A 15,250-nucleotide genomic window follows, 5' to 3' on the forward strand; every position below is an offset into this window, starting at 1 on the left:
GACACGACTATATTTGACTCAATAAAGGAACCAAGTTAAACGACCTTTGCCCCCGTGCCATCTCATATACCTAACAAAATCAATCCTGCTGCTGACTGGGAGTCATTTTGTACAAAGCTACCCAGGAACCATTAAGGCTCATTAGTTTTCTCCCAGGCAATTTGAGGACCTCGCTCTTGTAGACAGCGAGGTGAATATTAGAGGTGCAAATCACCAAACACCACATCAATACAGAATTATTATCATTAATAACTGTTTTATAAAATAGGATAAACCTCTCTGACTTTCACTAAGACCTGCCATAAATGTTGCTATAAGAAGGAGCCAGTCTGCCAGCAGTCTGCAGACCCACCAGTCTGCCTGCTACCAGTCTGCTACTGAATGGGGCCAAGCTGGAAATTACATGCAATCTGTTTCTGATGTTCTGACAATTAGCTGTGATAAATCCAAAGTCCACTCACGTCCCCACGGGTACAACCGCCACAAATGTGCTGTCTGGAGCTAGTTATAGGATTTGTGGACATTTAAGGACCAGAAAGGAACTAGGGCTGCCACGATTAGTCGACTAGTCACGATTACGTCGACTATTAAAATCGTCGACGACTAATTTAATAGTCGACGCGTCGTTTGAAGCTTTGTAAGATCCCAAAAGACGCAGGAATAAGTAGTAGTATTTAAGAGTGTAATAACGGACTGAAACAGAAGATGGCAGCACTGCATGTACAAGGATGCCAGCTGCCGTTAAACCCCGAAGAAGAAGAAACTGTGTTCCAGAATTCATAGCGCGGCCCAGCGCAGTTGTCAACAATGGCGGCAGCTAGTTAGTTTTAATATTACAATTATTATTCTTTCTGGGTCACAAAATAAACGTTTAACATATTTTCAGGTGAGAATGTAGCTGTGTAAACCTCAAATATCTGCTCAGTCTATCAAGACACCACATATTTTCAAAAGCGCTCCGACGTTTTCGGAGAGGTCTGTTACCCACCAGCTCGATAGCGAGCCGGGTTTCTAGGCTCATTAGAGTCGGTGAGAACACCGGACTCCCGGCAAATCGTTTTCAAACTCACCGCCGTCTTTCGCTTACTCGGGTTAAACATGTAATATAAGTCACTTAGATAACTTAAAAATGTTATTGTTTGGCTTTTTTTTAGTATTTTATTTGTTCCTGAGTAAATTGGTTTGGCTGAGAAATAAAGTTATAGTTTTTGCACAGATGAATAAACGTCAAGCAGACAACTGATTATCAGAAGTGTGAGATGCTCGAGAACATACTCCGGTGTCCTGTTATATTTTAGATAGCAAGGAGCAGACGGCTGAGTTTATTAAACTTCACTGAAACAATCTGCAAATTTCATTAAAAGTGTAATAAACTATCATCTTGTCTTTATTTTTAGTCAGCACATACCTTAAACACTTCAAGCTGTAAGCTAATGATAGTTATATAAGAGCAGACGCATGCTGGTGCAATAAGCTGTACATTTTACGTCCAATGGATGCATGATCTGATTAGTCGACTAATCGCAAAAATAATCGGTGACTAGTCGACTATCAAAATAATCGTTTGTGGCAGCCCTAAAAGGAACTGATTAAAAAAAAGGTGCATATTTGCACCACATCTTCCACAATCTGTGATCTCAGTCGATCTGTGTTTGGCAAAACACACAAAGACATTGGATAAAATATTATGTTCACTCTTAGAGTTGCAGGTTTAATCACAGACTGTAATTACTGTCACCAGACCAAAAAAAACTGTCACCAGAGGTTCGAGGGCGACTTTGATAGAGAACAAACCACAAGGGTGTAAATAAGCCCCCCTACACCACCCCAGCTGTTCAACCACTACAATAAGGTACTTTATTCTTTCTGAGAGTATATGAAGCATTCATACTGTTCTGTGTTTATTACTCTACCTCTCTCTTTATTCCATTTTGGGACTAATCAGCTGCAGTAGGGGTGAGGGTCTATTTTTCACTGCCCCAGTGGTCATCAATGGGACCTTTCAGGAAGGACCTTTCCTCTGCTGATTGAAACATCATTCCCTGCTGGACAAGCACACTGGAGCTATTGAGATGTGCTCCCTGTAACTCTCACACTATGGCTCTGTTATATTTACTAGTTATTGGTAGACCCCTGGTGCACTCTACATATGGTATCAGCTTGCAGTAGGGCAAAGGTGCAAGGGGCCTGAAGCAGAGCACATAAACATTCTCTCAGTATGGAAGAGTCCATGTGAAAGATACAGGGAAGGTTTTCATTCCCACTCCTGCCTCATTCCAAAATAAATAGTCCCAAAGAGACAACGCAACAACATTTTAAACAAGGGAGTAAAGCGTCTGAGCCAAGACAGCAAAGCAGAAAAAAACTCTACTTAAAGAAGCCACCAATCAGAGCAGCCCGTAGCAAGAGAATCTAACGACAAGCCACTGCAAAGCCTGGTACATTAAATTTGACTTCCATGGGGCTTTCTTGCTTGTACCATAAAAAAAGGCCTGTCAGCTCCCTGACGTTTTGAGGCCAAGCCAGCGATGAGACGAGAAAGGAAAGAAGAAGAGCGGGAGGAGAGAGAGGCGCAGGCTGAGGCATACAAACCACGTCTCCCCCGCTCCCCGACCAATTACTAACTCACACATTGATTCATTGAGGCGGCGAGGTGTGGCGAACACGGCCGGAGACACGGCAGCAGCAGCAAACGGGTGCCAGGTTTACACATTAATCTATACAAAACAATGCTGCAAGTTCACACGCTCGACCTGCTGAAGAATACATCAGCGGGCGGCGGCATCGGGGACTTCAATCCAAACACGGCCCACACGGGGCAGCAGGGCGGGCTGAGACTGATGGGGGATTACCTGTAGGTCAAAGAATTTGCTGTATCTTCTGTAGATGATGTGAGAGGTGTTGTCCGAGTAGGTGACATTGATGAGATACACCTGCAAAGACAAAGAAGGCACAGTTAAAACTGCAGCTTGGTTTAATCTCTTGAATCCAGAAGACTTGCACCTGAAAAAAAAGCACACAAGCTGGGACTGAAATTCACAAACGCAGCACGTGACAGAAACGAAGCACCACATAGATGCACCTACGGTGTGAAGTTCTTTCTCAAGTTGTCGTGTGCACAAAGTTGGGTGGGTGAGGGGTAATAGAGGGACGCTTGGTCAATGGCAAACAAATAATCAATAACTGTACTCGTAATGGTTTTCTGTCTGTCCAGCTGCTCCGTTTCCTCCAGTGCTGCAAGGATTAGCAAACTCGCAATCATTTGCCTAAAGCACTGATGCTTCACAGTAGCTGACGGTCATAAAACCGCCAACCAGCCACAAGATGGATGGTGACATCATCCCTCTTTTTCCCGCACACTGACCTGGCGGCCTTTACCCTGCCAGACGAAGCCTCGCTGCAGCCCTGAGAGGCCTGATAAGATTGAGATAGAGTCCATTTATCTGTCAAGAGGAGGTAAGTGATGCTGCCATCATCTCTAATCTAATGAAACATAGATAACCAAGGTAACGGATCCGGAGGCCAGGAAACTTTCATCAGAGACGTTAAGAGCAGGTGGGATCTCTCAATTGCTGTTATAAAGGCGCTCAGAGAAGACCTGGATGTGAAATTACTCGAGTGGATAAGCTGTTACGTAACATTAGACTGCAAGCTCGAGCTGCCGTGGGCACAATCGAAAGAAATTCAATAAGACTGAAAGTTTTTTCTGCATAAAGGAATTTTTGGCGCAGCCCAAAGAGGTTTTAGTCAGCCCCAAGAAAAAATGTTAAAACAAACCCACCGCCAAAACGATACGAAGTGAGAATAAATATTAAAATCATCTCTGAATGTGTTTATTAGCAATTTATGAAACAACTGTTCACCAAGCAACACGTAATGCTGCACGAACTGCTTCCTGTCCTGTGCAGTTAAAGGCCAAATATGAGACGCCCTAAATACAGATTTTTATATTTTGGTTCCAAATGGATGGAAATACAGTGGACAGCATATCAGACACCTTCATTACAAATACAAAAAGGATTACGTTTACATAAAAGTTCACCTTCATGGTTAAAAGTGACTTTTAAATATTATTTAAAATCTAAACACATCAAATGAGTAAACTGAGAAAGCTCATTCTGAATCCGACGGCAGCGTCTGTGACATCATCACGTTTTGATGATATTATGTCCTGTAACTCAGCGGTCCCCAACCTTCTTTGCACCACGGACGGTTTAATGTCCGACAATATTTTCACGGACCGGCCTTTAAGGTGTCGCGGATAAATACAACAAAATAAAACGATACGACCGAGACACAAACGGTGGGATTTTGTAAATATAATAATAAACATGAATTCACTGTGTAACTTTATTAGCAGCGTCCTCCTGAAATGCACCAACAACATTGAGAGTAACATCCTCCTCTCTGCCCCTTAACGCTCTCTGGTTGCTATGGTAACACGTAAATATTTCTTTCAAAATAAGACACACAGCTACAACACGGGAAAAGACCCAGGGGAACCGAGTTAATGATAAAAACCCTGAAAACCATAAATTTCACACCCCAGCCTCAAACGACTCACGGCCCGGTACCGGCCCGTGGCCCGGGGGTTGGGGACCGCTGCTGTAACAGATCAGATGGTCTACAAAAGTTTACCTTGAAGAACATTATTCTGAAATTCTTCCACATTTTGCAGATGCACAGTCTGATTCTCAAAGATGCTCTTTCTGCATCATGTGACTGACGTGTTGCCAGTTAACCGGATTTGTTTCTTCTTAGTTCAGTTTCAGTTTCCAGTCGTTGCTCCATCACGAATTAAAAATGTGCTCTTTTTTTCCCTCATGAAATTTAAAAATGTCTCCGTTCAAACGTGCGTTTAGACCTTGACATGTTTTCTGTGTCGTAGTGTGAATAAAGTATGGGTTTTATTTAAAGCCTTTAACTTTTTTTGTTTGTAGTGCTCGTTACATTTAGGCAATTAAAGCATTTTGGCTGTGGGAGAAACTCCCGGTCATCCTCGTGGCAGGCTCTGGACTTTAGTTCTTGCGGGTTTGAGGCAACTAAAGCTGCTGAAATCAAGGTAAGGATCGTAACTATGACAAAGAGACACTGATGTTTATCGTGGTTTCAAATCTAGGATGAAGGCTTTTCCGCTGATGTTGCCAGAGACTGATCCAATATATGCTATATACATCTGGCAAGTACACTCTGTACGACTTAAACGGCCATTATCAAGTGATTTGTAGTAAAATAGCACTGTCACCCAGCAAAGCATTTCAGTGAAGTGGCCTGGACGCAGTGCAAACAGGAATCACTCAGCATCAAGTCACAATGTGAACAGAAACAACTGCCTTTGCCTCACGTATAGCATGAAACAGGCGGTGTGTGTTTCCCCGGTCAGCCATTGCTGCTCTTTATTTCAGCAGACTCCATCTTTTGGGACTGATCTTACGCCGTCACTCCAACCCTCCGTACCTGCCAAGAGTCTGAAGAGCAGCGGCGAGATGAATGAGGTTGAGTCAAAGGCCCTGACGTTGACGCAGGAAGGGCAACAGCCCGAACAAAGGAAGTTCCACAACAAAGGCGGAGGGTTAAAAGGCCTCGCTGCTGCTGGCAACGAGCCACCGCGGTACGTTCGCTCTCATGCAAACACGGCTGCTGGCATGCAGAAGCTGCGACTGTCACACTGCACCGACAAACGTGCACGGTGGGGTGTCACCACAGTGATTAGCTCTGGCATTTACTGCTATGAAAATGTGCTCCCCGGGGTCCTGCGGAGTTACAAAATCCCAAAAATGGCTCAGCCAGCCACAGTCAGCAACATCCAAGTGTCTCTGTGGTTTCTGTAGCGTAACAAGGACTTGTGAGAAGAAGCAAAGAACTCTTTTTACTGCTCGCTCATGTCAAAGAAAAGAGTTTTAAAAACTAAATCAACTGGTTGAGGTGTCCTCGGGTAACACGAGGCCTCGTCCCACCTTCAAAGCTTCATGTAATCATAAATAAGGAAGCAGAAACACACAAACGCGTGCTCTTGTAAACGGCAGCCCACATCAGACTGGGGGGGGGGCATGCCTGAGGGTGGATGGAGGGTCTGCCTCACAGCTGGTTTTTGCTTAATGACAATTATTTTTAAGCAGTTTATTTAAAAAAATAAATCAGTTCATAACATCAGTGCCATCTCTGTGTTTAAGCCGGTGCACAGATTCAAATATCTGTACCAGTATTAGTGTGACGGTCCAGCTGCATCAGTGTCACTGTGCTCAGTAACAGCTGCTCTTTACCTGCAGCAGAACGATGAAGACGACGTGACGCTGAATGTAAAAACATCTAAATAACTACGGCATCGTTTTCTATATGATTATCTACAGAGTGACGTGATGCTGGGACTTTGTCTCCTGGACAGACTGGGTCACCAAACACCACAGAGTCACCGGCTGCCTCATTAGTTTCTCTGCTTCTGCTTTCATTCCCGTGGCTCAGATTGATCCATGACAGGTTTTGGTCCATGTTGACAGCCTTGATAAAGACCATAAAAACAACACTCAGACTGTCGCTGTTGACCTGAGTTCAAAGAACGCTCAGTTGGGATTAGGGGGCCCAAAGTGTGCCCACACTATTACACCAGCCTGAACCGCTGATCCGAGGCAGGATGGATCCATGCTTTCATGTGCTTTACTCCAAATTCGGACCCTCCCGTCTTTAAATTTTGAGACTCATCAGACCAGGCAAAGGTTTTCGGTTTAGAGGAGTCTGCGTGAAGCTTAGCCTCAGCTTCCTGTTCTTATCTGTGTTCTCCATCTGCTTTAAGCCATGCTGTGCTGTTCAGAGATGCTCTTCTGCCTACCGTGGCTGTAACTAGCGTTGAGTTACTGTTGCTTTGCTATCAGCTTGAAGAAGTCTGATCAGTCGACTCAGATCTGTCATCACTGAAGCATTTTCACCAGGAGAACCGTCGCTCGCTGGATATTTTCTCCATCCTCTGTGAACACTACAGACGTCTGTGTGGGAAGAGAATAATCAGACCCATGTGTCGCTCTGACTTTCTGTTTGATCTTCAGCAGGTCGGCTTGACCACGCCTACACACCTGAAGACATGAAGTTGTTGCCATTAATGAGGTGACCAGTGAGCGCTGCAACAAACTAAAGTCTGATTCCAGACGTACTAGAAGGTTTAAGTTTAATTTAATTGAAATGAGATTCCTCCACGACCTTTTCTAACTAAAATTACTTTACATGTTCCTTCGGGCTGCAAAAGCCATTTTTCCCATGAACTTTGCATAATTTGGGGATGTTTTCCACAACTGTCTCATATGTAGGACACAGCTGGAAATGGTCTGCTGTGGATACATTCCCACTATTGAGTGGGTTAGGTAAGGAAGTGCACTAGCTACCCTGTCCTCCATCCAATGTTCCCTCTAATATTTCATGTGTCTGAGCGAACACACAAACTCCCTGAGCGTCCCTTGGACCACTGTGAGCGACAGCAGACGTGTGCACTGTGGTCACGCCAGCATCTAATCCATCCAAGTTACATGGTTTATTAAAATAATCAAATTACAGCATTTACATTTATGTTAGACTACTTTTAATTAACTGCTTTAGCCCACTTACAATGAAAATGTAAAAAATCCTGTTCATGACCTGTGTAGGATGTTAACACTATTGGAAGTGAAAATAACTTGAACTCCAATTTTGAAAACACAACTTTCTTTCTTTTTTTTCTTTTTTTTTTTAAATAAAGCTCTGACTTGTATTATGAGTATGAGTCTGTGGTCTGGGAGAGAGTCTGTAACTCTGTCTGCAAAATACAGTATATAATGACCAATGTTGGGCAATTAATTATATAGTTACTTCTTCAAAAAAGTTACTGAGTTTTGCAAACAACAAAGTTTTTTGCAGCTGTTTACCTAAAAATGCAGCCAAGGCGTTTTTTTAAATAAACATTTCAAACTATTTACAGAACAATCAGCTGTTCTGCATCAAATCTGATGCCACACAAATTATTTGTGCCACTCGAATAAATCATTTCTGTCCACTATGAGATAAAGGAGAACAACAGCCTGATACCTGCAGGCCTGACAGCAGGAGATGTATCACTCCTGTAACACCTGTAACATTCAGCAGCCGCCTCATTGTTCTGACACACACAACAAAACTATTGACTACACTACACACTAACTACACACTAACTACACACTAACTACACAAGATTTGCGCTAAACGTCTCAAATCTCTCACATCTCAGAACACCGCCGTCACTCCTAAAACTTCCCCCCGTTTCTTAACAACTAGATGCCGCGTTGCCATATCATTTTTTGATTGGTCGACACGGTACTTTTTTCAACCAATAGGAAAGGGTGGGGGTGTTTTGGTGTTGTTTTTGCTCACAGGCTTTCGAGCGTTTTCCTTATAAAACGCCGTTTTTACCGTTTCTTCCCGCAGTAAATATAAACAACGACAGTATTCAGGAAGAAAACCAAACATTGCAAATATTTTTATCGTAACTCTGGTTTTACGTGGCCGATCAACACAATTTAAAAACTGGGATAAAGTCCACACTTTTTCCATCAATTGTTCCGTCTGTCCTGCTCACATCTCCAATGGTTGGACACGTTGTCATTAACGTGGCTTCACTGCACATCAGCCACGCCGCTTTGCTAGCTAAAACACCGGTGTCGGCACATATTTACTTTAATTTCAATTCAGGTTAGAATTTTTTTTGTGTGCGCAACGCAGATTTTCTCTGCGCAGAGCCCGTGCCAACAGTGCGCAATTGCGCACGTGCGCAGCTTAGAGGGAACATTGCCTCCATCAGTGCAGGTCGACGTCACGTCGACGGGCTTGTCAGACTGTAGCGTGGAGGTTAAAGATCGGCTAACGACAGAGTTTGGACTTTTTTTCTGTTTCCAGAGTTTAAAACTGCAGCTTTGGATTGCTGATGTCATGCTGATGTCATGCTGATGTCATGCTGATGTCATGCAGAAGCGTGTGACGAGGATCAGCCTGGAGCTGAGCGAGCGATCGAGTGTGGGAGCAAACTGTGAGTGAATCTTTGTCATTTCTCTGCAGCAGTACCTCAACGTGGATCAGCCAACACAGACTTGGATCTAACAGCACGCAGCACTGCAATTTTACCAAGTGGCTGCGTGTGAATGAGAGCACTATAAACTCCTCTGACCTTAATGGCATGCCAGACTATCATCCTCCCATCATGCCTCTGGACCACTTAATTCGACTCGGATGAAAATCCGTGCTGAGCTTAAGTGTAAGACGGGAGCCAGGCCGGAGGATGTGGACTCAGTGAAAGGATCCAAACCCCAGAAGCAGATGGGTATGTGATGGCAACCGCAGTGAAAAACACAACCGTCAAGGTCCCAGGTCTGCTCGAGCCCAAAATATCACGCTTAAAGCGAACGCCCTCCCACTCCCTGAAATAAACTGCACACACTCTGCATCGCCGCTGCCGCCTCTCGGGATAAATCTAGCAGCAAACATCGTCTGATTGGCTGCTAATTACATTTGTGTCGTTTCTGTTTGCATTTTACATGGTAGCTGCATTTTCCAGACACTCGTGCAACTAAAATAAGCCGAGCTGAGATGACTCAGAGCTCAAGTACGCCCAGTCGTGAGAGCCTAAATGCCCCGACTCAAGCGTTTGATTGACTCACTCAAATGTCAGTTAGGAAATAATCTGTCTGCCTATTAAATAACTCGCATACATTTTTCATCACCACAGACAGTGAGCGAAAAAGCTGCGATTGCTGCGAGACATTCCTGCACAGCAGGCATGTCAGGACCAACCAGGCATTGCTGCAAGGCCAAAACCGAGGCTGAGATTTGTGTGAGGTGGCCACATTAAAACGTCTGCGCGATCTCAGGGTCTCTAACAGTGAGCTGATAATAACCAGGCCTACATCTGGAAACAGGAAGGTGTTTGACGCTAAAACCACGAGATTAGGAAACGATGAGATGAGACTGACGTGAGAAACAGCCCACAGCTGCTACAGAATAGGAGCAATACATAAGATATGTAAGAATAGAAGCTCCTCTTCAGGCTCCGCAGCACTGATGTATTCTTCCTTCAAACTAGTCAGAAAAAATGATTCATAAAGCGCGTAAACAAAGACGTGGGGAAAAAACTCCCAAAAAAAGGCCTGTGAGGGAAGCACGTCCCAGATAGGAAGAAAAGCACTCACACATCTGTTAATCCCACAGAGGAAGAGCTGCTTGAAAACAAAAGTTTTATTCATGCTCTGAAGCAACGACAGAAACACGAGTTCTGACGACTGAACAAATTGGACCTCTGATTATTTCATCGTCTTCATCTGAACCGGTTATGAATATTCATGCCAAGCTTACAGCTCGCTTTATTTCCCCCCCGCCTCGCCTCTGCAGAGCGCTCCTCTAATTACCAGGACGTTAAAATAATTCATCGACAATCGCGGAGAACGTATAAAAACACAAAAACAAAAACTTACAGCGTCGGAGAAGAGCCAGGACCCAGCCTCGCCGTTTCCAGGAGAAGAAGGCAAAGGAGCCGAGCTCTTGGTGGGGCACTGAATGTGGGCCCAGCCACTAAATGCGCTGAACCCCGCCTAAACTATATTTAAAGGAACTTATAAAACAGGACGGCATACTTTCAAACCATCAAAGAAAAAAATCGAGCTGGAAAAATTCAAGTCTTTCCACATGAAGCTGGTCTAAATATACTCGAGTCTAATAGGGTCACTGATTCTTTCAGTTCAGCCCGAGAGGTTAGTAACTGACAGTAGAGCTTTAAAGCTGTTTGCTGACAAAAATGTCAAAGCAGCGAAACAAACTGTAGGACGAGCTCATCCACCAGCATCGGCGGGGGTCTCTGGAAACCCCTCCAAAGACGCAGTTTTTGTTCCCGCAGCCAAAGCTGTGGCCTTTAGCAGCCACGCAGCAGGACGCCGCAGCGATGCTTCGAAACTGTCAGCGAGCCGCTTTGAAGGGGCCCGGTCACGCCTCGTGTGCCCGAGCTGCGGGCGCAGGAAGTGTCTGCTCAGCAGGTAAAGTCCTGTGCACCTTTGAAGCCTCCTCCATACATTTTTCAGATTGCACAATACACGAGAACAATTCTCAAGTTTTTCCATAATAGATTCCAGCAAAGTGAAAAAGCAGACAAGGTCGTGCGCTTGAATAAATCACTCTACCAACGCCGCTTCAACGGCGGGCCCTGCACGGCGGATTCCCGGTAATTGAATTTTAGCTAGTCTGAGTCTGAGCATCAGCGCTCATGTGAGAAACCCAGAGCAACGTTACCCAGCTGACAGAGCCGCACCCAAGTTATGGACGCGCTGGTCGCAGTGACTTCATAACCTGTGCAGCACAGACACAGGCAGAGCCACCTAAGGTCAGACTGAAGGAAGGGATCGCACAGAGCGAGCCGCTGTTTCCATGGAAGCTCCTTCATCTGAAGCCTAAAGAGATTTTTATGTTATCCTGAGGTCAGCACATCAACAGGAACCCATAACACGGAGGACACAGAGCAGCAGGGTCCGATCATGCTCCTCGTCTCCCTGCTTTGGTCTTTCTGAGACGTCAGTCGCACAGGGCGCTGAAGGTAACCTGCGAGCGCCTTACAGCGTACAGAGTAGCACGTCTGAGGCACTGCTGTGGGGAATCTTTGCAGAGCCCACAAAGTAGAGGCCGACATCACTGCTCACATTTATGCTTGTGCAGGTGCAGTACTGTCGCGTCCTGGTGTTTTATATGATATATGTGTGTTTTATATCACGACTATTCTTCCTCATATTGACGATTGTTATTCTCTTCCTGATAAATTCAAAAACAGCAGAGAAAAAGGAGCAGGAAATACACAGCATGTCTTTATCCTGTCTTCCTTCTCTCACCCCAACCAATCACAGCAGATGGCCCCGCCCCTCCCTGAGCCTGGTTCTGCCGGAGGTTTCTTCCTGTTAAAAGGGAGTTTTTCCTTCCCACTGTCGCCAAAGTGCTGCTCATAGGGGGGTCATATGATTGTTGGGTTTTTCTCTGTGTGTGTTATTGTAGGGTCTACCTTACAATATAAAGCACCTTGAGGTGACTGCTGTTGTGATTTGGAACTGTGTAAATAAAATTGAATTGATGAGGAACCAAACGTTACTGAACAGACCAATCACAGTAGTGATTCCCAGGGATGTGCACGTCAGCGCTGCAGCTACAGACTACCAACACACCTGCGCTTTAATCTGGCAGGTGATGTCCGTTGGCTTTGTCTGCAGCTTCCTGCTGATAGCAGCTAACCGCTGCCTCTGGAAACCAAACTGATGGGAGTTTATCTTCTAACTGCCAGCTACAGCAACAGTCTAAGTCACTGGATTAACTGTTTAAACTGAAGTATTTGTGTGACTATCTGAGTCTAACTGCTGCTGTACTGTAGCTGATTGTGCTCGAATATTCCTCGTAAATCATCCTTGTGCTTAGGGAGAGAAACAGTATCTTGTCATGCTGATCAAGCCGGTCTAATTCTAATAATGTTTTAGCCAATTTCCCTGACTATCTGGTAATCTCATGAAAAGAGCCACAAGCCAACTCCATCTCCCTCCATCACTCCGCCTGCTCTCTCACATAAAGACACATAAGATCGAACTGTTTCCCAAACAACAAAACCAAAGCCAGCACCGTCCTGGCCACACCCACTCCACCTCTCATCATCTCCAGTTATGACGTCATCGCAAGTCAAGCTGCTCAGAAGGAAGCGAGGAGGTGTTCACACATGTGCCTTCACCAAAAACAGTCGTCGTTCTGCATCAAGACGTCTGTAAGAGACAAACTTTCCTCGATCATCAAACACACGAAAACAACCCCGAGGTCCTGGTGATATCAGCGCGGCATGACAGCACCCGCCTCAAATGCATCGACATCAGCAGAAGCGTCTGCCTCGCCGTGCTCTGACCCCGCAGCACCACCCGCTGCTCATCAACCTCCCCCAAACAAAAAGCAGGCGGCCTCGTAAACCGCCGTCTTCCCAGTTAGAGGCGAGGCTGGAAAAAAGGCGCTCTCTTTACTGAGATATCAGCCTGTGTTTGATAGGCCAATAAACATGTGAGTGTGGAACGGCCCTCTGAAGAGATGTTTTACGGTGCCAAATAACACCGTCTTCCAGCCTGGGCCTCGGCGCGGCGCAGGAGTCTCTGGAAAATGAAACGTTATGGGACTGGGACTTGTAGGGAAACAGAAGCTTAAAGTAAACATGGCCGTGCCCGGCCTGCTTTCTCTTTTATCACCTCCTCCTCCTCCTGCTGCAAGTACACAAACCCTTAAAAAAAGTGTGTGTTTGATTCGTGTTTGCGACTCAGCGGTCCGGTTTTCTCTGACAAAAGCCGGGCTCTAATCCCCCCCCCCTCCCACAGGATAAGCATTTCCAGCTGGTTTCACAAACATTACAAATGGGATTCAGTGTTTGCCACAGATTGTGTCTTCCTCTCGTCTTCTCCGCTTCCCTCTCGCCCCGCCTCCCACTTTTCTCTTCTCACAGTGACTAGCCTCGTCCCTTGAGACCGGGTAGCTAGGGAAACCAGGCCACAGACTGGCCTGCTGAGACCGTGGAGCTCCAAACACAGTACGGCTCTGAGAAGAAGCTCCTCTTACTCCTTCACTGTACATACGAGTGGCCTGGATAGCGCTCAGCAAGCCTTCCTATAGAGCAGGAGCGATTTGGGAAGCTCGTGTTACACAACTAATCCACTCTAAGGGAAAAAGAGCCCGCGCTGCACTGAAACTGTGTCTATATTATCAACAGTAGACCATTAATTCAGTGTCTCCGAGCACCTGCCTGTGGGTGTATTTTCAATTAGCCTGCTAAGAATAATTATTTGCTTTCCGTGTGTTTTTGAGGAGTAATTTGACATTCTGAGGAGTGCATTTATTCGCTTTCCTGCCGAGAGCGAGCTCAGAAGACTGATCTCCTGTCTGTGTATTAAGTATGGAGCTGGAGGCGCAGAGATCAGCTTAGCTCCAGTTATTTTTATGCTAATGAACACAAACACTGCAGACAGGAGCAACCGGCCAGCCGGGCTCCGTCCAAAGGCACAGCGGGACACAGGAGACAGTGAGTTTTATCATCCTAATATCTTAAACTAAGCTAAGATAGTGGTTTCCATCCTTGCTTCTTAATCTGTCACTTCTTTGTTTAATCTTGTGGATGAACCAGGACAGAGCAAAAATCTGGTACAGTGACAGCTGACTACACCCTGAAGGATCTGCACCACCTGGTTTTCCTGCCTTTATCCCAACAGAACAGAAGTAAAGGAATATTTTTGTCTGTTTTTTAAACTCATCCATATGAGGAGATGGGGGTGTGGCCGCTTTGATTGAAAAGTGTCACCGCAGGTAAAAGTAACCAAAACGCTCCAATCAGGTCCAATGGATGGCTCCAGGGTCGTCTTCTTTTGGGTCACCACAGCAGATCCATCCCTACGGTCCTCCTCTGTCACACCAGCCCATCAATCTCCTCTGAGGTCTTCCTGTTTTCCTCCTGCCTGGCAGCTCCTTCCTTCCTCCCTCTGATGGACTCATCTCTAACCCTCTCCATGCTGCTCACTCCCAGTAAACATCTGAACGTCTTCCATCGTCTCCAAACCATCACAGCAGGTCTCACTGCCATCTTGTAGCTCTCTGCACTGTGCTAACCCTAGCTAGCCCTAGCTTAGCTAGCATTAGTGCTAACTTAGCACTCCAGCCTCATCTCCAAATATAATCACTCCTGGTTTCCAGAAAGCCAACACGGCGGCAGCCAAAGCATTAGCCCTGAGGTGTCAAAATGTTTAATCCCACTGCAACAGGTGACATCAAGGCAGTTGCATCTTTTATTTACAGTCTGTGTGCACTGCAGTCTGTGACTGGACTGTGCTGCGATGCTGGACGCGTCACCTGCTCCTAAACAGACCTTAAATGATTGAAAACAAGGTTTCTTATCTCCCCTCGTCTTCTACAGCAGGTTCGTTGTGTCCCGGCACACTGAGGAGAATAAGTGTGCTAATTGTGTCCACATATCACTGAGCCTAAGGGCCTGCAGGAATGTAATTGCATATGAGCAAGATCGTGTTCCTTTCATGGCGGTCATTTATTTTGACTTGTTTATGAGCTTGAAATAGGATCTGAAGCGGGGATGTGAGGTGCAGAGCCCGGCACAAACTCTCGCTGTCACGCTTATAACAAGTGTGGTATTGATGAGCGAGGCCACAGGAGGTGAGCTTCAGGAAAGTAATAATAACCATTGGAGCCTGTCACGAGGGTTCGC

The 15,250-nt window shown here is 45.6% G+C and overlaps 2 protein-coding genes across 6 annotated transcripts in view; one reads left to right on the forward strand and one right to left on the reverse strand.

Annotated features, from left to right (window-relative positions):
* The window catches only part of LOC100707400 (high mobility group protein B2), a 642,043-nt gene that overhangs the window by 384,972 nt on the left and 241,821 nt on the right, over window positions 1-15,250 (forward strand). The window lies entirely within an intron of this gene.
* The window catches only part of sh3pxd2aa (SH3 and PX domains 2Aa), a 98,154-nt gene that overhangs the window by 79,745 nt on the left and 3,159 nt on the right, over window positions 1-15,250 (reverse strand). For all 5 annotated transcript variants that reach the window (XM_025908409.1, XM_019360520.2, XM_019360524.2 and 2 more), the window contains exon 2: window positions 2,853-2,933. In XM_025908409.1, the coding sequence (XP_025764194.1) occupies window positions 2,853-2,933 (81 nt within the window). The remainder of the gene's footprint in view (window positions 1-2,852; window positions 2,934-15,250) is intronic.

Source organism: Oreochromis niloticus, linkage group LG6 (assembly GCF_001858045.2).
Source record: "Oreochromis niloticus isolate F11D_XX linkage group LG6, O_niloticus_UMD_NMBU, whole genome shotgun sequence".
NCBI lineage: Eukaryota > Metazoa > Chordata > Actinopteri > Cichliformes > Cichlidae > Oreochromis > Oreochromis niloticus.